The sequence below is a fragment of the Nyctereutes procyonoides genome, unplaced genomic scaffold (assembly GCF_905146905.1).
Source record: "Nyctereutes procyonoides isolate TBG_1078 unplaced genomic scaffold, NYPRO_anot_genome, whole genome shotgun sequence".
Lineage (NCBI taxonomy): Eukaryota > Metazoa > Chordata > Mammalia > Carnivora > Canidae > Nyctereutes > Nyctereutes procyonoides.
In genome coordinates this window covers 23794590-23821221 of record NW_026575035.1, presented here as the reverse complement: position 1 = coordinate 23821221, position 26632 = coordinate 23794590, and the positions used below count along the sequence as shown (strand labels likewise).

At 38.8% G+C, this 26632-nt stretch overlaps 1 protein-coding gene across 2 annotated transcripts in view; it reads right to left on the bottom strand.

Annotated features, from left to right (window-relative positions):
• ATP6V1H (ATPase H+ transporting V1 subunit H) overlaps positions 1–26632 on the bottom strand; it is a 135612-nt gene that overhangs the window by 97927 nt on the left and 11053 nt on the right. For both annotated transcript variants that reach the window (XM_055318350.1, XM_055318351.1), the window contains exons 3-7: positions 22845–22947; positions 21518–21607; positions 13996–14109; positions 10770–10874; positions 7397–7450 (exon numbers count right to left, since the gene is read on the bottom strand). In XM_055318350.1, coding sequence (XP_055174325.1) covers positions 7397–7450; positions 10770–10874; positions 13996–14109; positions 21518–21607; positions 22845–22947 — 466 coding nt within the window. The remainder of the gene's footprint in view (positions 1–7396; positions 7451–10769; positions 10875–13995; positions 14110–21517; positions 21608–22844; positions 22948–26632) is intronic.

The window sequence follows — 26632 nt, the reverse complement described above, 5'->3', positions numbered from 1 at the left end:
TACACACTACAGTGGAATTAGTGAAACACCAAGTTAAACTTTTCAAACATATAATTAACTAAAATAGATTCCAGAAGCCAGTTTTACATGAGGACTGCTGATTTGTACGGTATCAAAGTATTTAATGTTTCATGGCAATTACACAAATCTTTTCTTGTAGAACTAAAAAGTGAGTGTGCATATATATATGTGTGGTTTTTAATTCTATCACAGACATTGACTTTAAAAAATAACACAAAATAATGTCAAATGTCAGTAAGGACTAGAACTGAAATTCTCATACTTTGTTGATGGACACATAAATCAATTTAGAACACTGATTTGTGATATCTACTAAATTTACATATACCTTACAACCCAGCAATTCTATCCTAGAATTAAGTGCTCCAGACATAGTGATTACAGTGATTACATCTACCAAAAGATGGGTACAAGAACGTTCATAGCAAGATTATTCACAATAGCCAAAAACTAGAAGCAACCCAAAATATCCATTAACAAGAGAATAAAAAATAATAATTTAATGAATTACTACATAGCAATAAAAAGAATGAATTTCTGTTAAATGCAACATGAATGAAACTCATTGGCACAATACTGGCAAGAGAATTCAGATACATAAGATTTCATACTGTATTTGATTATACTACAATAGAGTTCAAGATTAGGCAAAAGTCATCACTTGTAATAGATACCATGATAACAATAACCGTGGTGAAAGTTCAGCGAAAGGAATATATTGAGCAGGAGAACATATGACATATAAATTCATTCAGCTGAACATTTAAAATCTGTGCATTTTACTTTGTGTGAGTTAAGACATAATAAAAGAAAAAGAAAGAAAGAAAGACGAAGAAAGAGACAAAGAAAGAAAGACAAGGAAAGGAAGGGAGAAGAGGAGAGGCTTTGACTACCAGTTTTGCCAAATTATCTCTGGCAAATCACTTAAACTCCTCAAAACTGTTTTATCTTGAATAAAGGGAAATATCAGCCCTAACAAATTAAAGGGAAAAAATCTACTCAAATCTGAACTCAAATCAGTTCAACAAGCACAGAACAACCATAAGATATATTATTACTACCTCATATGCAGGAACTAAAATTAGCTCAAGGATTCTCTTCAAGTTGGCTTACTCAAGAGATCTTCTGGTCAAAACTCAGAAAATACCAATAATAAATTAATGCCTAGATTAAGATAATTTAGCCTTAGACTTAAGTTTTACCCAAAAAAAGGTAATTTCATTTTTAATTTGCAAATTTCTAAATGTCCTTCAAGCATTGCTTTCAACCTAATTGGCTCAGCCATGTAATGAGATTCTTTACAGAAAAACTGTGAACTTGAGAAAATATTATTTCCTTTATAAATTAGTGCTTTGTATACAACTTTCAAGAACACATCTAATGCACAATATTAGGTTACTTATTACACTTACAAGTGCTATGCTTTGACAATGATTTGTAAAAGAAAATCTTGTACTGAAATACCTTACCACTTAATTTTCTTTTGTATTGCCAGAATATACATCCATAGCATAGCAGACAATCATGCTAAAAATCTGATCAGAAAAACAAAACTCAGATTCTTATCTTCCCTCCTTAGTGTTCATTCTGTACATATATTTTAATGATCCCCAATGTTTAAGATGTATTAATTTTGTGGCAAGAAGATAAAAGGCAATTAGATAATGAAAATCCTCCAAGAATTGCTTTAAATAGTAATGCTCTTGAAACTTAGCCACATAACTGATTATAAATTACTCTGAGTCCTCACAAACTTCACCAGCCAGAGCAGACTACAGTTAAATAACAACCATGAACTGTATAAATTCCTGACACAGCGCTGCTACTTGGGCAGCACTTTTGATGTACTTAACAACAAAGTAGTAAAGAACTAAATCATTAAAGTATCCTACCTCTTCTAGAACAATGAAAAGCCACATAGGCACAGCATTACATTATAAACAAAGCCAAAGGGATCCCTGGGTGGCGCAGCGGTTTGGCGCCTGCCTTTGGCCCAGGGCGCGATCCTGGAGACCCGGGATCGAATCCCACGTCAGGCTCCCGGTGCATGGAGCCTGCTTCTCCCTCTGCCTGTGTCTCTGCCTCTCTCTCTCACTCTCTCTCTGACTATCATAAGTAAAAAAAAAAAAAAAAAAAAAATATATATATATATATATATATATACAAAGCCAAAACAGTAAAAATAACTTCATATAAAAAGGATATTAGAACTGCCACAGAAACAATTTAAGAAATTTGGCCAAAACCAAAAAAACTAAGTTTCATTTCTCTAATTCAAAAATACTATTACATGCTGAAACACGCATGAATCTTAAAAACATGATGCTAAGTGAAAGAAGCTGGTTGCAGACCAACCACATGCTATGTGCTCTATTTTTATGAAATGGCCAGAGGAAACAGAAAGAGAAAGACAGTATATTAGTGCTTGCCAGAGGTTGGGAGTGGGGAGTAGGAATGAGGAATGGCTATTACTGTGTTACAGGTTTCTTTCTGAGGTGTTAAGAATGCCATAAAATTTCTGTTCATGTCTGCTGCCCATTTCATGTTTGGATTCTTTGTTTCTTGGGTGTTGAGTTTAGTAATAAGTTCTTTATAGATCTTGGATACTAGCCCTTTATCTGATATGTCATTTGCAAATATCTTCTCCCATTCTATAGGTTGTCTTTTAGTTCTGTTGACTGTTTCTTTTGCTGTGCAGAAGCTTTTTATCTTAAGTCCCAATAGTTCAATTTTGCTTTTGTTTCCCTTGTCTTCATAGATGTATCTAGCAAGAAGTTGCTGTGGCCAAGTTCAAAAAGGGTGTTGCCTGTGTTCTCTAGGATTGTTATGGAGTCCTGTATCACATTTAGAACTTTCATCCATTTTGAGTGTATCTTTGTGTCTGGTGTAAGAGAATGGTCCAGTTTCATTCTTCTGCATGTGGCTGTCCAATTTTCCCAGCACCATTTATTGAAGAGACAGTCCTTTTTCCAGTGGATAGTCTTTCCTCTTTTGTTGAATATTAGTTGACCATAGAGTTGAGGGCCCATTTCTGGGTTCTCTATTCTGTTCCATTGATCTATGTGTCTGTTCTTGTGCCAGTACCACACTGTCTTGATGGTCACAGCTTTGTACAACTTGAAATCTGGCATTGTGATGCCCCCAGATCTGGTTTTCTTTTTCTTTTATTTTTTTTATTGGAGTTCAATTTGCCAACATATAGCATAACACCCAGTGCTCATCCCAGCAAGTGCCCCCCTCAGTGCCCATCACCCAGTCACCCCAACCCCCGCCCACCTCCCCTACCACTACCCCTTGTTCATTTCCCGGAGTTAGGTGTCCCTCATGTTTTGTCACCCTCACTGATATTTTCACTCATTTTCTCTACTTTCCCTTTATTCCCTTTCACTAATTTTTAAATTCCACCATATAATGTTTGTCCTTTTCGGATTGACTTATTTCACTCAGCATAATACCCTCCAGGTCCATCCATGTCAAGGCAAAAGGTGGCTATTTGTCATTTCTAATGGCTGAGTAATATTCCATTGTATACGTGGTTTTCTTTTTCATTATTCCCCTGGCTATGCAGGGTCTTTTCTGATTCCACACAAATCTTAAGATGATTTGTTCCAACTCTCTAAGAAAGTCCATGGTATTTTGACAGGGATTGCATTGAACATGTAAATCCCCTGCGTAAGCATAGACATATTCACAATATTAATTCTTCCAATCCATGAGCATGGAATATTTTTCCATTTCTTTGTGTCTTCCTCACTTTCTTTCAGAAGTGTTCTGTAGTTTTTAGGGTATACATCCTTTAGCTCTTTGGTTAGGTTTATCCTAGGTATCTTATGCATTTGGGCACAATTGTAAATGGGATTGATTCCTTAATTTCTCTCTTTTCAGTCTTATTGTTCGTGTATAGAAATGCCACTGATTTCTGGGCATTGATTTTGTATCCTGCCACATTGCCAAATTGCTTTATGAGTTCTAGCAATCTTGGGGTGGAGTCTTTTGGGTTTTCTATGAACAATCATTATATGGTTTCACTTATACGGGGAATATAAAAAATAGTGAAAAGGATTATAGGGGAAAGGAGAGAAAATGAGTGGGAAAAATTTGAGAGGGTGAAAAAACATGAGAGACTCCTAAATCTGGGAAATGAACAAGGGGTAGTGGAAGGGGAGGTGGGCAAGGGGATTGGGTGACTGGGTGACAGGCACTGAGGGGAGGACTTGATGGAATGAGCATTGAGTGTTATACTATATGTTGGCAAATCGAACTCATTGCACAACCCTAAAGATACTAAAACCTACTGAATTGCAAATGGATGGATTTTATGGCATGTGATACATATTTTGATTAAAAACTTTAAAATGTGGGATCCCTGGGTGGCTCGTCGGTTTTGCGCCTGCCTTCGGCCCAGGGCGTAATCCTGGGGACCTGGGATCAAGTCCCACATTAGGCTCCCTGCATGGAGCCTGCTTCTCCCTCTGCCTGTGTCTCTGCCCCTCTCTCTGTCTCTCATGAATAAATAAAATCTTAAAAAAAAAACTTTCAAATGTTAGAAACTAAATAAAACTGAAAATTTACTTCCTCACTTGCACTTGCTACCTTTCCGAGTCGTTCACAGCCACACAGTGGCTACCATAATGGTATATCCATAATGTTGGAACTGTCCAACATCATGGAAAGTTCTGGTGGACAGAACTATTCCAGAACATTAAAAGGCAAGACGAAGTAAGTAATAAGGAGAGGCTGGCAACCTAATCAAGTTATTTACTATCAATAGACAATGTTTATCTAGCGGTAACATGCTAAACTGGATCTGCAACAAAATAGCCAGAGATCAGGACCCGATCGAATGGGTGGTCACCTTGCTCCCTCTCACACTAGTATAAGTGAAGCTGGACAGAAGAAAAAAAAAAAGAAAACAAACAAAACAAATCCCCAGATTCTTTCTAAATCCTGCAAAGCTTGTAAGAGATCGCAATATTTATCTTTTTATCAGGACATCAGCACTAATCAACATCCACAGCTGTGTAGCTTCCTCAGAATAGAAGATTGTGAGTACTCACGTTCAAGAGCCAGTATAGAACTGAAGAGTTTAAGGCAAGTGCGTAAGATTTGGCATCATTTATCATTTTCATATTCAAGCAAAGACAACAGAAGGCATGCTAAGGAAAGTCTACTTGTGTAATGTCGCTTAAATAAAAACATTTTTAATAATCAACTTATAACTTCTGATGATGCTTCTGTGGCCATTTTAAAGGTAAGATTGTTGAATCATTCTTATTCACATTTTGCAATATAAAACTTTTGTTTGTTTTATACTGACATCAAGTGGCAGTATCATGTAATGCAATTTCCCAAACTGCTTTTCTATGCTCTTGGAAAACCTCAAGGGATTCTAAGATATAATATCAGTATTTTGACAAGGCCAAGCAGGCTATGAGACTTGGAGAATGCCTAAAGATCTAACTGCACTTCTGTTGCCTCAAAATGTATTCTCTTGGTAAGAAACTCCTTTCTTTGGGGTTTTTGCTACTCATTAGCTAAATGACTTTAGGCAAACTGATACTGCATTCTGTGCGGCCAGTGTGGCTCATAGTAATACCTACGTCAGAGAGGAAGTGTGAACATTTAAGGACATGTAAATATGAATGAATAAAGCAGTGCCGGGCACAGAGTAAGAGCTCAATAAATACTAGTTATCAAATCAGATTCCTCTATTAAATCATATCAGAGGAGAAGCTACCACCTGACGTTCAACTATTAAAGTCTGCTTTCCAAGTTGACGGCAATCTGAAATAGTAAGAACCTTCAGGAAGAGACATCAAGTATGTTTAAGTCTGAAGGGCACAAAAGGGAAGAAGGTCAAAAATTAAAGGCCCTCTTTGACTTACGATTATCTCTGATACTAATCCTATTTGGGATGTATGTGTGGGAGTCTACCAGGTAAACCACTTTAACTAATGCACTGCCAATTCAATTAATTAGTTTTGTTTTTCCTTTTTTTTTAGTTTTGTTTTTCCAATACACCATACAGAAAAAACAAAATTAAGAATGTCATGTCACCAGAGCTTGCAACTCATTCTGTAAACTGTAATAACTTACAAACACATTAATAATCACTCAAATAAGTTTATAAGATACATAATTCCAAAAACACCTTAAAACTTTATCAATAAGTCTAATACATGAATTAAAGAATTTTTCAAAATTTCTAATGTAATAATTCAAGTCACGAAAATAAAGATTCTCAAATTAAACATGTGCTTAGGGCTGAATATCTAGACTTCCAACCTACGATCTCCTTACCCTAGTCTGACCCCAAATTGCTCACCTAGTTCTACACATTGTTCTGATTCCACTTTAGAAACCTAACAGCCATTTTCTGGCCTAACACACTATTTGTCAAGTCTTTCAACCCATGCTCCAAGAGAAGCCCTGCTCTTGGCTTTGAAAATGAGTTCTGCTGCCATCTGCAGTCTCAGAGCACACAAACAGATATATTCCATGCAGATTATAGAAGCACTGGTAATCAATATGGATATTAAATGGCTTCTACAGAACTTCATTTAGGTCTACTACAGGCAGGCAGTAGACACTATCCTCAGAAGATGCTTTCCAGTTTCCCAGAGATATTTCCCACAAATGAAGATAGATGCACCTCACCTACATTTCTTACTTTCTTTTATTATTCAGTTTATTCTTTTATTTCAGTTTATTATTCTCAACTGGTTCTAATCATGCCAACCCTTACATGTCCAAATTTATTGCCAGTTCTTGAACTATTCAGAACACAACAAAGATAAACTGTTCCCAAATGAGGAAGAGAACTCCAACCAAGAAGGGAACTTGGGGAGACATGATTAATTTTAACCTTTACACTTCTGGCTCTACAAAAACAGGGAGAGAGTTTAGTCAAGAAAAGGGCAAGTGGGTGTTCCAGCCAGCATGCAGCCCCACATAAAGCCTTAACCAATACAGTACAAGTAACAAGTAACTGAACTGTTTTCAACTCCCTGACACACTGTTCACGTATCTGTTAGATACTGGATAGGCTATCAAACAACTGAAGCTTGAAGAGAGTAACCTTATGATTGTTCACTCCAGTTGAATATCTGAATTTAGACTCTTCCACTGATTCTCAGGTCTAAGATAAAGAGACCTGAAAAGAAGAGCAACAGGGAAGAGCAAGTCTCCTGTCTACCAACAGATCACAAATATTTATATATACATAAACATATAGTTTTTACAATGCTATTAACCTAACTAAAGGTTAATATAGATTTACATTTGGGACTAGTAAACATCTTTAAATTTTTAAATGACTCAAAATAACATATTCACGGTGTTAGGAGGCCAGGGAATTAAGAAGGAATATACTTACATCACTTGAAGAGACTGTTCCTGTTTCAACACCGACACCGCTACCACGCAGTTTCTATTACGAAATAAATAACTTATTACTTAGTTTTGTTTTTAATTTTTATCCTAATTAATCAACTTATGAAAGGGAGCTAAGCAAATTTTATAATTTTCCTAATCCTACTTAATGGAGTATCATCAACTAATAAAAAGCATGAGGAAGACACAAAATATTCTATGTATTACACTCTTCCAGATAATTAAAAAACAGAATAATAAACTGAATACTGAGCTTCCAGCTAAATTTCATAAGTGAAGCTGGTACAAATTTCCAAGTCTCAGGACATACTTATTGAATTGTTTTTCGAGTAAGATGACTGTCTTAAGTTGAACGATCTACACTATGTTCTGTGGCAAAGCTTTCAAAATAGGCGCCTAATAATGGGAAGATTCACACAGAACTTAAAAATAGATTATCAACAGCAATACTAGCAAGTTATAATGACAATCAGAATTTCATGTTATATAATGTCTAAATGACACGTAGAAATAACTAAAGAAAAGTTAAGATAGAAAGTCAAAGGTTGAATGTGCAAGAGAAAAGTGGTAATGAATTTCTGAAAGGAAATTTTTATTTTCTTTTACTCAAACTAATTTTATCTATTATCTACTAAGTGCCAAGCATTAGGCACCCCCCAACCCATATATAATGCTTGCTTAAACTACCAAAAAAGAAAAAGCTCTTGTCACTCACTATAAAGCCAACAAAATATCCAAACTTGCAACTAATTCGGACTTTTGAAAGTTTACTTCTATTAAAATAATGAAATTGTGGTCCTTTTTATGAGGGAGAAAACACTAATGATAGAGAAAAAGAGACCTTTCAGATACAGTGCCATCAAATGACATTTAAGTAGCAAACAGAATCCCAAATAATCTTAGGTTTCCTTCTTTAAATAACATGTCTGTGATTTGATCCTGCTAGAAGACTATGGAAGAAGTGTTTGTCCACAGCAAGAAAGAGAATGCAATTCAGATCCTAGCACAAGCAGTGACAAGACTCTGAGAAACAAAGCCAGAACGGGGCCTGGGCATCCTGAAGATGTCCTCACTCTGTAGCAGGACTTGCAAAGCAGAAACACCATACCATAACCAAAGAAAGCCAAAGAGTTAGGGATAAAAAGAATACAGCAGAAAGACAAAGAAAAGCTCTTTTAGAGCATTTATCCAATACTGAGAAGCTCAGTTCTAATGAAAACTGTTCTAGACACTGAATATTTTGCTCCCACTAGTGATGATAAAGGTATTTCCCCAAATTCCTGGACAGTTATAATCACAGTTAATCATTCCAAAAGTGACAAGTCATCTGCAAAGCACAAAACAAATATTCTTGTAAGGAGAAATCTAAGATGAAACAACTCAAAATGTTAGTAGCAAACTACAGTATACATTCTTTCCTACCGATTTCCATTTTATGAATCCAGTTACAACAGAACCTCACTACCATTACCACAAAGCTAACACTAAAACAATGAGGTTTGTTCAGAAGAACTAATTTCAAAAAAGAAAAGAAAAAAAAAAAGGAAGGGTGAAGGGAAGGTTAAGCATTCTGATCCCAAATGATATACACTTAGAAATTTATTTTTTTCACTTAGAAATTTAAAATCTCATCTTTACACACCTATTTTTCATGTTCTAAATCACACGTTTTTTTTTTAATATCTCACAAAGTCAGTAAAATCTGCAAATTTGTGGCTCTTATAAAACTATGTAAAAACTAAGCCACGGGCACCGAGGTGGCTCAGTTGGTTAAGCATCCAACTCTTGGTTTCTGCTCAAGCCATGATCTCAAGGTTGTGGGATCAAGCCTCGTGTTGAGCTCCATACTCAACAGAGTCTGCTTCCTCCTCTCCCTCTCCTTCTGCCCCTCCTTCTACTCATGTGATCTCTTTCTCTCTCTCAAATTAAAAAAAAAAAAAAAAACACTAAGCAAAAAGTCTGTTAAAATTTATGCTGACATAAAAAATACTTATGTTCAATACACTCCAAAATATCCCTGTACAAATATAAAAGACAGTTAGACTTCCCAAAAAAAAGCAAGCAACAATTTAAAAAAATAAACCTAAGTAAAACGTCATGGTGTCTCTCTTATGCCTCAAATTAAAATCTATTAAAATGTCACCTGAAATCTGAATTATAACTTTCCAAAAGCTTATTTCAAATAGACATTTATTTGCAATCTGACACTGACAACACACTATCAATATTATTTTTCTGGTCCCATTCCTCACATAAGCCATCCCCACATCAAAATCTCATGTTCTTCTACCCTTTCTTCCCCAGAATACTCCTTCCCCAGCACCTTCATCTCACTCCTTCTCTGAGGATCATTCCCAAGTCTCCCCTTACCACTAATATTAGTCACTGGAAGGCTGAAAGAAAGAACCACTGAGCCAACATAAGTATCTTATCATCTGCCTGTTCTAGGAAACCATGAAGACAAAAACAGAAAACCTGTCATTTTCTCTGTCCTTTAACCAGTCAGCTATTTCCTCCATGGAGAAGTAGAACTAGGGAGGTCTGAAAGCAACCAATATGGCAGTAAGGAGGCTTCACATTTAACCTTAGGCCCAAATGTTTGATCTCAGAATGACACAGTAAATCCTGGAAAGGGGCCACTTGGCAATGGTCATCTTACATCTTGATCCAGCAGCTCCAGGCTTACCCAGGGGTGCCTCAAAGCCTGGTATGGAATCGTTGGCAACATTAGAATAACTGGATTGCCCAATGATCTGTAATGTGCTGTCCGTAGTTTAAAACTCCCCTGGCAGCACCCAGAGCCAGTTTGTTTATTGGTGTAGTCAGACAGCTTGGCCTGTTCTGTGACCAGAAGGACATAAATGATACACTAGAAATTTGTGAGGAGCTCTCCCCAAACCAAAGGTATCCCACACAAATCTTAGAGGTTCAGGGTCCAAAGCAGACATGGGAGCTGCACCTGAAGTCTCAGCCTGAAACCTGCCTGCACTCTGTCTCCTGCTATACTGTTTCTTTTCCCTTCTTACAAACCTTACATAAATATGCTCTCTGGAATTGTGCAAGTCCTTTCCGTTCTCCCACCTGTGTGATCTTGGTAGCCACCTGCAAAGAGATTCCCTGCCCACTGAAAAGCATGAATGAAAATTCCAAGTGGCAGAAAGATAGAAAGGTTTGAGTTGAAGCTAGTCAAAGAAAGAAAAAGTGAAGCATATCATACCTAAGAGTAGTTTGACTTATCAAGTTCAAAATGGCATTATTTAATATAACTTTTTTGTGATTTCACATATTATCATAAATAGCTTAATATGGGTATACATGCCTTTCAAAAACAGTAAAAAAAAAAAAAAGTCTTTTACCTGTGAACTGAGTTGAGTTTTTATCCAATTGAAATAGTAATTTAAGTCACTGCCTTCCATCAGTTCTTTTCCCCAAGCTGCTAACTTTGCAATAATTCTTGCTGCCTGAAAAATAAAAATGTATTTAAATACGATATTGATTCTAAAATCACATTCAAAAGCAAGACTCATAACCATTTTGCATGATTTTTGTTAATACTCATCCAAAATAAGTTTGCATTTCATTTTTAAAAATATATTTTGCAAAAGAGTCAAAATGTATTTTTAAATAGTTTCTTTAAGGTAAAACAAAATTAGATATGTTTTAAGAATTTCATGACATTCCTTGTATTATTTTGAGTTTCAAAAGTAAGATTGGGATTCATAAGACCAGCAAAACTCAAAAAAATCTTTTTTTCTTTTTTGGAGGTACTAAGTATTTTTAATAATTTGTAGATGCTATTATTCAAAAACCTGTAGACTTCTCTAAATTACTTGCCAGAGTTTGGAGCAATGTCTACAACAAATTGCCAGCTGCTACCTTCATTTATTCCAAGCCCCTTGTGAGTCCTCACACTCAAAAATCTGTATCTTAGTATAAAATACATCCTGGGTATTAAACACCCATCTCTCGAAATAACCTTTTTTCCCTCATCTAAAGATTTCTCAGGGGACGCCTGGGTGGCTCAGTGCTTGAGTGCTGCCTTCGGCCCAGGGCGTGATCCTAGAGTCCTGGGATGGAAGCCCGCATCAGGCTTCCTGCATGGAGCATGCTTCTCCCTCTGCCTATGTCTCTGCCCTTCTCTCTGTGTCTCTCATGAATGAATAAATAAAAAATCTTTTAAAATAAATATTTCTCAGGTTTCTTCAAGCTATAAAACTAATCATGAATTTTCTTATTAAATAGACAGTATAAGAATAACAAATCATCATGTTGTACATTTTAAATACCTTACAATTTGTCAATTATACCTTGATAAATCTGGAAAATATATTTATGCACACACACAGGCAGTATAAAATACTACTTCTCCATACACAAACCCGATTTAATATTCTTTCAGTACTTTCTGAAACCAAGTCACTGTTTCAAAACTCCAATTATTCAGTAATAATTAATCCTAGTAGAGAATGAGAGGTTGAGGTTAGCTAACCCAAAATCACAGCTATACTGGTAAACTGTTCTTACACATGAAGATAGTGGACACAGGCGATGAAGGCATATTTTCAAGGTCAGTATGACAGGCATTCAAGTGCCAGAGCAGATTTAGAATCCTATACCACAGAGGGCTAACCACAGCACTCTGAATCATGCACAGAGTTGTGACATACAGATGTTTTCATGTGCCTCACTAAGTGAATTTACAGATACATTTAAAACTGATCTAACTTTCACAAAGATATGTGACTTGAAAGGATTCCTATAAGGAAATCAGGGATTGAAAACATTATCAGCTACGTAAGCACAAGCAACATGGAAAAGACAAAGGAATACAGATGACATTTTCACTCTCGAAATAAGCTCTTCATCAGTATGTGGTAAACCAATGACCGTGCGACCTTCAGAATTGTTGAGATTAGCCAAAAGTAACCTAAATAATAAAGAAATTAAAACATAGTTCTGGCTACACAATGATGCTGAATCTTACCCTAAATGTATATGTGGTCTTTAATATATTTATCTATTTTATTATAAAACCACCAAAATTAGTAAGTCATTTACACCATGTATCCAAACAATAAAAACAAGTCTCTACTTAAAAAGACCCAAGTCTCGAATATAAGGGAAGGGAGAAGAAATGTGTGGGAAATAGCAGAAAGGGAGACAGAACATAAAGACTCCTAACTCTGGGAAACGAACTAGGGGTGGTGGAAGGGGAGGAGGGCGGAGGGTGGGGGTGAATGGGTGACGGGCACTGAGGGGGACACTTGACGGGATGAGCACTGGGTGTTATTCTGTATGTAGGTAAATTGAACACCAATAAAAAAATTAATTTATTAAAAAAAAAAAAAGACCCAAGTCTCTACAATTAAAAAATAAATAAATAAATACAGTATTTTTTTTTAAAAAGTATTCTTGGGACACCTGGGTGGCTCAGTTGGTTAAATCCCTGCCTCTGGCTCAGGTCATGATCCCAAGGTCCTAGGATCAAGCCCCAGCATCAGGCTCCCTGCTGAGCAGGAAGTCTGCTTCTCCCTCTCACTCAGCCCCTCCCTCTCCATTCATATTCTGTCTCTCACTTTGTCACTCAAATAATTAAATAAAAATCTTTAAAAATAGTATTGTTTAAAATATAATTTCGTGAGTCCTCCTTTTTAATTTCTCTTTTTGTAAAGGCTTTATAAAATGCAAAATATATGAATACACTCATACATAAATGACTATAGATATATATGGAGAGACAGACACATGCTCAAAAATGTTTCACTAACAGTAGTCCTTCATTTCAAAAGTTCAAAGACATCTACTGAAATGAACAGCCTCAGGAGCTCCGCACTGCAGCCCACTGAATAGAAAAAGCTGGTACAAAGATTTATTCTCTCAACTCTCCTCTCATACCTTCTCTAGCCTCCATAAGAGACTGTTCAGAGTTAAGGCATCCAAAGATAGCCTTTCAGGGTAAGTTTAAAACAAGAGTGTGTTTGTGATATTAAAAAACAAGTAATTACTAAATTAAAATAAAAAGTAGGGGATCCCTGGGTGGTTCAGCGGTTTAGCGCCTGCCTTTGGCCCAAAGCGTGATCCTGGGGTCCCAGGATGGAGTCCCACGTCGGGCTTCCTGAGTGGAGCCTGCTTCTCCCTCTGCCTATGTCTCTCCCTCTCTCTCTCTCTCTCTCTCTCTCTCTGTCTCTGTCTCATGAATAAATAAATAAAATCTTTTAAATAAATAAATAGCAAATAAATAAAAAGTAAACACTGTAGCTACTTCTAAAAAAATTATATTTCTATACTAAAATGTGATTAATCCTGTCAGACAATTGAAAGCTCTTTGTGCTTGTAATCTAGTAAAGGTTTTTATGCTAATGAACTCAACAAATACTCTCAAAAACTTTAACTGTATCAGAGTGACTCTATCTCCTTTGTCTTCCCAATATCCCCACATTACTAACCATTAATAAGGAAACGCTGCTCTGAAAAGTTAACATCACAGCCATTACTCCTTTGGGAACTGGGAGGTTACCAAGTCATAAATAGCCCAAGTGTGCTTCTTCCCCAAGTCAGAAATCTTATCAATTCAAAATTTACCATATGAACAGTAAAGAGATCCTGGCGATTCAACATTGGCAAAAAGTAGGACCAGGCAGTGTTCTTGCTGCGTTTAGCATAATCAAAGAAAATGCTAACCCGCTGGTGATTTTCCTAAAAAAGAAAAAAATGATATTACCATTCAGAATGCATTTTACTACTGTGCACTGCTTCTCAACCTTTCATTCTGTGTCTCCTTAGTCAGTGTGTTTTCTTCTCCCAGTTGCTATTATGGTGGGTGGTGAAGGGGGAAGGCATAGATGCTTTAAAAATAAAATCACCTTTGGGGAGCCTAGGTGACTCTTAATTTTGGCTCAGGTCATGATCTCAATCAAGGTTGTGAATCAAGCCCTGCATTGGGCTCCACACTCAGCAAGGAGTCTGCTTGAGATTCTCTCTTCCTCTCTCTTTGCCCCTCCCCACACACACGTGCACAGGCACATGTTCTCTCTCCCTCATTCTCAAATAAATAAATAAATATTTGAAAGTATAAAATAAAATCACCTTTAGTTATTATGATTAGCTTTAGGTGAGCCAAGCTAGCAAATCCCAACCCTGAAGGAAGCAGAAATCTAAGGTACATTTCTTCTGAGCCTGAACTTCTGACATGCCCTTCCCAATGTTGTCTCCACACAAATAAAATCAGAGTACTCCTAGCACATTATAATAGAAAAATTAGGGCAGATAAAGATAGCAAAAAATAGCATATAACACTAGCAGATAGACATAGATAGGATTTGAGGAACAATTAATTCTTAGCTCAAATCATCCACACTCTACTTCTCACTTAAGTTTTATCTGCATTTCACTAGCTCAAATATACTTTCTGATTCACTGAATGAGTATGGTCACCAAGCAGCAGTATTTGGTAAAAGCACAAAAAACCACATAAACAATAATTTTCAGATCAACATTTAACTCCTTTAAATACATTGTTCTTAATTTTGGTTGTTGCTAACAGTTACTTATTTGAGGAAGAGACTAACACCTCCTTAAGTAATGAATCACTATAGTTCAGAAAAACAACTGCAAGTTATGATACAGATTTTATCAAAGGACTCAAAATTTGAATAGGTCATCATTTACTCCATTGGTGGATTATTTCCCAAGCTAAAACTGTAACTATCATTGACACATAAATGAATAAAGTACACTTCATACAGAAATAAGTTAAAAATTCATCTTTCTTGGGGCGCTTGGGTGGCTTAGTCATTTAAGCCTCTGACTCTTGATTTCAGCTCAGATCATGATCTCAGGGTTGTGAGGCTGAGCCCCACAAGGGCCTCCCCCCACTCAATGAGGATTCTCTCTCTCCCCCTCCTTCTGCCCCTCCCCCCCATTCATTCTTTTGTTCTCAAATAAAATCTTAAAAAAAAAAAAACAAAAAACAAAAACCTCCTCTTCCTCGACTGGTCCTTTGTGGTTTCAATTCCTGCAGAGGAGGATTTGAAACAGCAGAATAGGAGGGGGGCCCTGAGCTTGCCTCATTCCTCAAACAGGAAATCAGCTGGATAAACAGAAAATCACTTTGAACAAAAGGAACTCGATCTGAGGATTAAGAAAACAATCTGCAGAACTGGAAGCACAAAATGTGGCAGATGCGAGATTCAGAGTGGTGAACTGGAGAAAAAAGCCACAGTTTGCCATGAAAAGGAGGGAGCCCTTTTGGGGAAGGGAGAGGGAGAGAGCAGCACCCAGGGTTCGCACAAGATGTCTCAGTGTGGGGATCCCCTGGGTCATACTCCTGAAGCACATTCAGAAGACTGTATACTGCCTCTCCAAGGACAAAAGACTCGTGAGTCACCACTAAGCAGCCACTCAATAGCTTAGGACAGAAGTGTTATGTGCAGAGGACAGATAACCTGGTCACAGCTTTTTATGATGCACCACAACAAAGTCCAGCCACCCTGCACAAGCCGTGTGACTGATTTTCTGGGACAGAATGGTGTTGGGCACACCAGGAGGCTCCCCTCTAGGGGAAGGGAGAAGGTCAGCACTTTGGTGGGCCCTTTAAGATTTGGAGTTTTGAATCCCCGCCCCTGGCCAAAGATAAAACACAGGAGAATTGTGGCACTGGGCATGCCTGGGCACAGACTGAAGACAGGATCTGATGAAAGTCTGGGACACAGAAGGGGAGATTTTCGCCTTATGATAAGGACTTCCTGAACAGCAGTGGCTGCAAGTTCCCCGTCTGAGGAACGAAAGGGCAGGGAATGCCATCTTACACACTCAAGCACACATACACATACACATACACACACACACACACACACACACACACACACACACAACCACCCACCAGTACCACAGGACTTTAGAGAAAAACACAATGCCTCCAGTAGAGGCCAGAATCCCCTACACTAAACCCTATCCCCCTGACCTGACAAGAGCATCTTTACAACAGCAAGTCTGACTGCGAGCCAGCCTAGCAGGCCTCTCCCTTAAAAACACAGGCCCCCCCATGTATACCAAGTCTACTGCACACAGTGTTCAGCATCAGCTTTAGTTGTGGTGAAAAAAGGACAAGGGTTTCCTTTTTTATTATTATTTCTTACTTATTTTACTTTTTTTTTTTTCTTTTTGCTTTTTCCTTTGGTATCAGGCTTAGAGTTTTTGGTTCATTTGTTGGTTTCTTTCTCTCCTTTTCTCATTTTTTGGATCAGGTTTTCTTTCTTCTTTTTTTTTTCCTTCTTTCTTTTTTATTCTTTGGAATCAAGCTTATAGTTTTTGTCTGGTTGTTTGCTTTTTTTTTACTCTTCCTTTTTTATTGGATCAGGATCTTTTATTTTTTTTTTTAAATCAGGCTTAACAAACAAATCAAAGCACAGCTAGTTAAAGGTCCAAACACTCCCCAAGGAGTAGGAACTCTACAGAGGACCAACCTGTGGGAAAGAGCTGCCAAACACAACAGCAAAGTAGACACAGCATACACCAGAATCACTTCCTGAAATGCCAGGCCCTAGACCTGTATGGGCATGACCCCTTCTTAATGTGTATTACTTTTGGGACCAAGAAACATAACAAGCTTTCATAATATGCAAAAGACAGAAACCTAGACACAGCAACAAGATGGAGGAATTATCCCTAAAAGAAAGATCAAAAAGAAATTATAGCCAGGGATTTATTCAAAGGAGACATAGCAATGTATGTAAACAAGAATTTAGAATAACAATCATAATAATACTAACAAGGTTTCAAAGAACATGGAAGACCAGAGAAACCCTGGCTGCAGAGATAAAAGACCTAAAAACTAGTGAGGCTGATATTTAAAAATGCTATAACTGAGATGCAAAACCAATTGGATATAATCACAATGAGGATGGAAGAAGCAGAGGATTGAATAGGTAATACAGAAGATTAAAATTACAGAAAATAATGAAGCTGAAAAGAAAAGGGGGGAAAAAAACTACTAGATCACAAATACAGATTTAGGGAATTGAGAGATTCCTCAAAGCATAATAATATCTGTATCACAAGAGTCCCAGAAGAAGAACAGGAATAAAGCAGAAGTTTAATTGAACAAATTGTGGCTGAGAACCATAAAGGTTCTCAAGGCCAAGAGGCACAAAGAACTCCCCTCAGAATCTCCAAAAACAGGTCAACACCAAGACATATCAGAGTGAAACTTGCAAAGATAGAGAATTCTGAAGGACACAAAAAGTCCTCAACCTACAAGGGTAGACACATAAGGTTAGCAGAGACCTAGCCACAGAAACTTGGCAGGCCAGAAAGTAGTGGCATGATATATTCATTGTCCTGAATGGGAAAAGTATGCAGCCTAGAATATTTTATTCAGCAAGGCTGTCCTTCAAAATAGGAGAGAGAAAGAGTTTCCAAGACAAGCAAAAATTAAAGGAGTTCATGAACACTAAACCAGTTCTACAAGAAATACTAAAAGGGACCCTTTGCACAAGAAAGAGACCAAAAGCAACAAAGACTAGAAAGGAACAGAGACAATCTACAGGAACAGCAATTTCACAGGTAATACATCTAATACACTATATTCATATATTTCAATATTACTCTGAATGTAAATTGACTCAATGCTCCAATCAAAAGATACAGAGTATCAGAATAGATTTAAAAAAAGAGATCCATCAATATGCTGCTTACAAGAGACTCATTTTATTTTATTTTTTTTAATTTATTTATGATAGTCACAGAGAGAGAGAGAGAGAGAGAGAGAGACAGAGGCAGAGACACAGGCAGAGGGAGAAGCAGGCTCCATGCAGGGAGCCCGATATGGGATTCGATCCCGGGTCTCCAGGATCGCGCCCTGAGCCAAAGGCAGGCGCCAAACCGCTGCGCCACCCATGGATCCCAAGAGACTCATTTTAGACCCTGAGCTGTAATGCTGTATAATGCTGTATAAATACAGCATCCATTCCTGATCAAAACTCTTCAGAGTGTAGGGATAGAGGGAACATTCCTCAGCATCTTAAAAGCCATCTACGAAAAGCCCACAGCAAATATCATTCTCAATGGGGAAACACTGGGAGCCTTTCCCCTACGATCAGGAACAAGACAGGGATGTCCACTCTCACCACTGCTATTCAACATAGTATTGGAAGTCCTAGCCTCAGCAATCAGGCAACAAAAAGAAATAAAAGACATTCAAGTTGGCAAAGAAGAAGTCAAACTCTCCCTCTTCGCCGATGACATGATACTCTACGCAGAAAACCCAAAAGACTCCACCCCAAGATTGCTAGAACTCATACAGCAATTTGGCAGTGTGGCAGGATACAAAATCAATGCCCAGAAATCAGTGGCATTTCTATACACTAACAATGAGACTGAAGAAAGAGAAATTCAGGAGTCAATCCCATTTACAATTGCACCCAAAAGCATAAGATACCTAGGAATAAACCTAACCAAAGAGGTAAAGGATCTATACCCTAAAAACTACAGAACACTTCTGAAAATAATTGAGGAAGACACAAAGAGACGGAAAAATATTCTATGCCCATGGATTGGAAAAATTAATATTGTGAAAATGTCAATGCTACCCAGGGAAATTTACACATTTAATGCAATCCCTATCAAAATACCATGGACTTTCTTCAGAGAGTTAGAACAAATTATCTTAAGATTTGTATGGAATCAGAAAAGACCCTGAATATCTAAGGGAATTTTAAAAAAGAAAACCATAGCTGGGGGCATCACAATGCCAGATTTCAGGTTGTACTACAAAGCTGTGGTCATCAAGACAGTGTGGTACTGGCACAACAACAGACACATAGATCAATGGAACAGAATAGAGAATCCAGAAGTGGACCCCTCAACTTTATGGTCAACTAATATTTGACAAAGGAGGAAAGACTATCCACTGGAAAAAAGACAGTCTCTTCAATAAATGGTGCTGGGAAAATTGGACATCCACATGCAGAGGAATGAAACTAGACCACTCTCTTGCACCATACACAAAGATAAACTCAAAATGGATGAAAGATCTAAATGTGAGACAAGATTCCATCAAAATCCTAGAGGAGAACACAGGCAACAACACCCTTTTTGAACTTGGCTACAGTAACTTCTTGCAAAATACATCCATGAAGGCAAGAGAAACAAAAGCAAAAATGAACTATTGGGACTTCATCAAGATAAGAAGCTTTTGCACAGCCATGTATACAGTCAACAAAATTCAAAGACAACCTACAGAATGGGAGAAGATACTTGCAAATGACGTATCAGATAAAGGGCTAGTTTCCAAGATCTATAAAGAACTTCTTAAACTCAACAGCAAAGAAACAATCCAATCATGAAATGGGAAAAACACATGAAGAGAAATCTCACAGAGGAAGACAAGACATGGCCAACAAGCACATGAGAAAATGCTCTGCATCACTTGCCATCAGGGAAATACAAATCAAAACCACAATGAGATACCACCTCACACCAGTGAGAATGGGGAAAATTAACAAGGCAGGAAACAACAAATGTTGGAGAGGATGTGGAGAAAGGGGAACCCTCTTGCACTGTTGGTGGGAATGTGAACTGGTGCAGCCACTCTGGAAAACTGTGTGGAGGTTCCTCAAAGAGTTGAACATAGATCTGCCCTACGACCCAGCAATTGCACTGCTGGGGATTTACCCCAAAGATACAGATGCAGTGAAACGCCAGGACACCTGCACCCCAATGTTTATAGCAGTAATGTCCACAATAGCCAAACTGTGGAAGGAGCCTCGGTGTCCATCAAAAGATGAATGGATAAAGAAGATGTGGTTTGTGTATACAATGGAATATTACTCAGCCATTAGAAATTACAAATACCCACCATTTGCTTTGCCGTGGATGGAACTGGAGGGTATTATGCTGAGTGAAATAAGTCAATCGCAGAAGGACAAACATTATATGGTCTCATTCATTTGGGGAATATAAAAAATAGTGAAAGGGAATCAAGGGGAAAGGAGAAAAAATGAGTGGGAAATATCAGAAATGGAGACAGAACATAAAGACTCCTAACTCTGGGAAACGAACAAGGGGTGGTAGAAAGGGAGGTGGGCGGGGGGTGGGGGTGAATGGGTGACGGGCACTGAGGGGGGCACTTGATGGGATGAGCACTGGGTTTTATGCTATATGTTGGCAAACTGAACTCCAATAAAAAAAAATTAGTACAATGGGATGCAGTAGGCCATCAATAAATGTTTTTCCTTATAAACTGACAAAACAATGCTCCACATAAACAACCAGACTGACACTGTTCTTTAAGTCCTGAGACATGCAGTCAGCCACTGGATTTAGCAGCCAGGTGCCCTGTCTCAAAAAAGAACCACTCTGTACACTAACAATTTAAACCTAGATGATACTCTGGTGTAAAATACAGAACTGTGAATAAGGGAAGCCCCTCTGTGTTCAGGGACAGTAAAACAAGAAAAAAAAACTATGCAACTGGAAAAGTCTCAGATGATAAGCAAAATATTTTCCTTTTTTTTTTAAGATTTTATTTATTTATTCGTGACAAGCACAGAGAGAGAGGCAGAGACACAGGCAGAGGGAGAAGCAGGTTCCATGCAGGAAGCCCGATATGGGACTGATCCCAGGACTCTGGCATTACACCCTGAGCCAAAGGCTCAATCGCGGAGCCACCCAGGTGTCCCAACAAAATGTTTTCCAAAAGACAAGACTTCTGAGGGTAAGCACCTTGCCTACATTCAGTACTGAACCCCCAGTGCTTGGCACTGGCTTAGAACATAGCAGGGGCATTGAAATCTGTTGAATGACTGAAAGAAAAGAAGCCACGTCACCTGTAAGTACAAAGGGCATCCAGAAAGCCTCAAATGATTCACCCAACATCACCAGTATTCAACACAGAACTACTGAGGTATTATGAAAAAAAATACAGATTGACTACTAGGCATCCTGTAGCCTAGTGCGTGGGCATTCCCATCTTTAACACTATTAGCAATTACAACTGTAAAAGAAAACTCATGGTATAAGTAACAAAAATATTGTTACTTGTACAGAACAGAAGACAATGAAATCACCAAGTCACCAAATGTATTTAACTAAAGAATATACATACCTGCAGCATATCATCCACCATAGTTAGTATGTACTGAACTGTCTGTTCTTTGGAGATATGAGTCATCAAATTTATAACTGTTTTAGCACACTGGGAAAGAATGAAAGTAATGTTATTTTCAACCACAAACACAACAAACTTAATGGAATTTCAGTAAAATATTATTTATCTTGCACAAATTATAATACAAGTGCTATTAAACAACAGATTCTAATTACAGAAAATGTATATCTTTTACAAACATTGTGATGAAGTATGGGAGAAACATACTATGACTTGCATTAGATTTGTGATCATTTCATCGTGATAAATTTCAAAGTGTTTACTACTATTAAATAGACCTACCAACTATAACTCCTGACTACATGTTAACATAAAGATTAAGTTATGTAGACACCCAAAAATTATCATTGGTTTTGGGTGTTATTTTTGTTTTGTTTTTGCATTTGCTGGGAAGCAGAACACTTCAGCAACAAGAGTACTAGGAATTAGAATCAGAAGGCCATGACCTGTTTCCATCCTACAACTTATTAACTATGTGATAATCTCTGGAATTCAACAAAAACAAACAAATTCTCTGGAGCCAAGAGCATGTTTCCTCACAGATCTCCCAAGATTATTGTGAGAATCAGACTGAGTTGCAATATAGGGTCCTTCAGGCCATCAGGACTCCACATCAGAAAATCTGATGGACAGTAGGACTGCAACATATTCTAATGAAAATATAAAGTGGGAAAAATTTTCTAAAAAAAAAAAAAAGTTAAGCAACTTTAAAAACAACTATGCTTTGAAACTTAATTGCCCTTCCAGGAATCTATCCTAGAAAGATTTTCAGAAATGCATTAAAGGATAGAGGAATAAACATACCCATTATAACATTTTTCCAAAATGAACAAAGAGAACTGGAAATCATTCAAATGTCTTTCAATAAAAAAGGATTTTTAGCTAAATAATGATACATACCTACAATGGAATATCACAAAGTCATTAAAAAATATTTTCTACTCATTCATTTGGGGAATATGAATAATAGTGAAAGGGAATATAAGGGAAGGGAGAAGAAATGTGTGGGAAATATCAGAAAGGGAGACAGAACATAAAGACTCCTAACTCTGGGAAACGAACTAGGGGTGGTGGAAGGGGAGAAGGGCGGGGGGTGGGGGTGAATGGGTGACGGGCACTGAGGGGGCACCTGACGGGATGAGCACTGGGTGTTATTCTGTATGTTGGTAAATTGAACACCAATAAAAATTAATTTATTAAAAAAAATATTTTCTAGAATTTTTAATGACAGAGGTATTGATAACATAATGTTTATATCCATCACCTGACTGCCTTCAGTTTGGAGCATCTCCTGCTTCTCTTCAGGACTTCTTTTCATTTCAAACCTTTGAATGAATTCACAATCTTCAGCAGAAATCATCTGCCCCCTAGAAAGTAAGAATAAGTTGGTTTTCTTTAGTAAGAGTTGAATTATCACTGTGAGCAAGAGATACAGGAATTCCTCATCTTTTTCCTCTCTCCTCGGTAGTTAACACCTGTGGTAGGCACACAAGGTCCGGGCATCAGACAGACCTGAGAACAAGCTTAGCTCCACCACGTACTGACCATGCAACCTCTCTGGACCTGAGTTAATTTATCTGCAAGATGGGACTAATATGCACATTGCCATTAGCAGCTGATTTGAGGATAATGTTAAATGATTCACAGAAGGTAGTTAGTGCAGTGCCTGGTCAGTAGGAAGCACTCAATAACTGACACCTCTTAGCACTGTCCAAAGTCTCACCCTATCCCCTTCCCAGACAAAAAATTCACTTGGCTTTCTACTCCATCAAAACCAAAGCCACTTTATATGAACTTCTACAATCATTGCCTCCAGCATATTCTCATATTCCCTCTGGACTCAGAAAAATGTGATCCTCCTCCTCTCTGAAAAAATAACTTTGCCATCTTGACCCCCCTGTTCTGGTAATCATCCCACACTATCCTGCTTTCCTCCTACTTCTTTCAGGGGTCCCTTCCTTGAAAATGGCTCTTTGCTCAAGGCTTCTCTCCAGGCTCAATCCTTGGAATCTTGCTTTTCTCTCCCAAATTCTTTCCTTGAGTGAGATTTAAACCGAGAGTTTAGCCTTCTCTCTCTGCCAAACCATTTCCATCTATCTTCCACTTCTTGACATTTTCACAAATTCAACATCATCACAACTGAACCATCATTGCCTTCCCTTCCAACTCAGCTTAACCTCACAACTAACTCACTCAACTCATCAACAACTCAAACCCCGGAGGAGGGGCAAGATGGCGGAGGAGTAGGGTCCCCAAATCACCTGTCCCCAACAAATTACCTAGATAACCTTCAAACCATCCTGAAAATCTACGAATTCGGCCTGAGATTTAAAGAGAGACCAGCTGGAATGCTACAGTGAGAGGAGTTCACGCTTCTATCAAGGTAGGAAGACGGGGAAAAGAAATAAAGAAACAAAAGGCCTCCGAGGGGGAGGGGCCCCGCGAGGAGCCGGGCTGAGGCCGGGGCGAGTGTCCCCAGGACAGGAGAGCCCCGTCCCGGAGGAGCAGGAGCTGCACCAACCTTCCCGGGCGGGCGGAAAGGGGCTCGCAGGGAGTTGGAGCAGGACCCAGGAGGGCGGGGATGCCCTCGGGCTCCCGGGGACACTAACAGACACCTGCGAGCGCAGGAGAGTGCTCCGAGCTCCCTAAGGGCTGCAGCACGCACCGGAGCAGTTCGGAGGGGCTCGGGAGCGGCTCCAGGGAGGGAGCTGCGGGGCAGGAGCGCAAATCCAACAACGCAGGCCCGGGAGCACAGGGCGCCGGGACACAGCCCAGGATCCGGCCTCCCCCCGGGACAGGCAGAGGCCGGGAGGGCCCAGGACAGCAAGGACGCTCCTGCCCCGAGCTGAGCAGATCAACGGCCCCGCCCCGGAGCCTCCAGGCCCTGCGGACGACGGAGAGCCGAGAGCCCCGAGTTCCTGCGGAGGCTGAATCCAGGCTTCCAGAGTTGCCATAGCAACTGCAACTGTTGTTCCTCCTGAGACCTCACGGGGTAAACAACCCCCTCTGAGCCCTGCAGCAGGCAGGGGCAGAGCAGCTCCCCCAAGTGCTAACACCTGAAAATCAGCTCAACAGGCCCCTCCCCCAGAAGACCAGCTGGACGGACCAGTTCCAGGGGAAGTCAAGGGACTTAAACTCTACAGAAATACTCCCCCGTGTTTTTTTTTTCTTTTCTTTTTTCTTTTCTTTTTGATTTCTGATTGCTTCCCCCACCCCCTTTTTTTTTCACCTTTCTTTCTTTTTCTTTCCCTTTTTCTTCTCTTCTTTCCTTTTTCTTTTCTTTTTCTTTTTTCTTTTTCTCTTTTCTTTCCTTCTCTCTCTTTCTCTCATTCTCCCAATACAACTTGTTTTTGGCCACTCCGCACTGAGCAAAATGACTAGAAGGAAAACCTCACCTCAAAAGAAAGAATCAGAAACAGCCCTCTCTCCCACAGAGCTACAAAATCTGGATTACAATTCAATGTCAGAAAGCCAATTCAGAAGCACTATTATACAGCTACTGGTGGCTCTAGAAAAAAGCATTAAGGACTCACGAGACTTCATGACTGCAGAATTTAGATCCAATCAGGCAGAAATTAAAAATCAACTGAATGAGATGCAATCCAAACTAGAAGTCCTAACGACGAGGGTTAACGAGGTGGAAGAACGAGTGAGTGACATAGAAGACAAGTTAATGGCAAAGAGGGAAACTGAGGAAAAAAGAGATAAACAATTAAAGAACCATGAAGACAGATTAAGGGAAATAAATGACACTCTAAGGAAGAAAAATCTACGTTTAATTGGGGTTCCCGAGGGCGCCGAAAGGGACAGAGGGCCAGAATATGTATTTGAACAAATCCTAGCTGAAAACTTTCCCAATCTGGGAAGGGAAACAGGCATTCAGATCCAGGAAATAGAGAGATCCCCCCCTAAAATCAATAAAAACCGTTCAACACCTCGACATCTAATAGTGAAGCTTGCAAATTCCAAAGATAAAGAGAAGATCCTTAAAGCAGCAAGAGACAAGAAGTCCCTGACTTTCATGGGGAGGAATATTAGGGTAACAGCAGACCTCTCCACAGAGACCTGGCAGGCCAGAAAGGGCTGGCAGGATATATTCAGGGTCCTAAATGAGAAGAACATGCAACCAAGAATACTTTATCCAGCAAGGCTCTCATTCAAAATGGAAGGAGAGATAAAGAGCTTCCAAGACAGGCAGGAACTGAAAGAATATGTGACCTCTAAACCAGCTCTGCAAGAAATTTTAAGGGGGACTCTTAAAATTCCCCTTTAAGAAGAAGTTCAGTGGAACAATCCACAAAAACAAGGACTAAATAGATATCATGATGACACTAAACTCATATCTGTCAATAGTAACTCTGAACGTGAACGGGCTTAATGACCCCATCAAAAGGCGCAGGGTTTCAGACTGGATAAAAAAGCAGGACCCATCTATTTGCTGTCTACAAGAGACTCATTTTAGACAGAAGGACACCTACAACCTGAAAATAAAAGGTTGGAGAACCATTTACCATTCAAATGGTTCGCAAAAGAAAGCAGGGGTAGCCATCCTTATATCAGATAAACTAAAATTCACTCCGAAGACAGTAGTGAGAGACGAAGAGGGACACTATATCATACTTAAAGGATCTATCCAACAAGAGGACTTAACAATCCTCAATATATATGCCCCGAATGTGGGAGCTGCCAAATACTTAAACGAATTATTAACCAAAGTAAAGAAATACTTAGATAATAATACACTTATACTTGGTGACTTCAATCTAGCTCTCTCTACCCTTGATAGGTCTTCTAAACACAACATCTCCAAAGAAACGAGAGCTTTAAATGATACACTGGACCAGATAGATTTCACAGATATCTACAGAACTTTACATCCAAACTCAACTGAATACACATTCTTCTCAAGTGCACATGGAACTTTTTCCAGAATAGACCACATACTGGGTCACAAATCGGGTCTGAACCGATACCAAAAGATTGGGATCGTCCCCTGCATATTCTCAGACCATAACGCCTTGAAATTAGAACTCAATCACAAGAAGAAGTTTG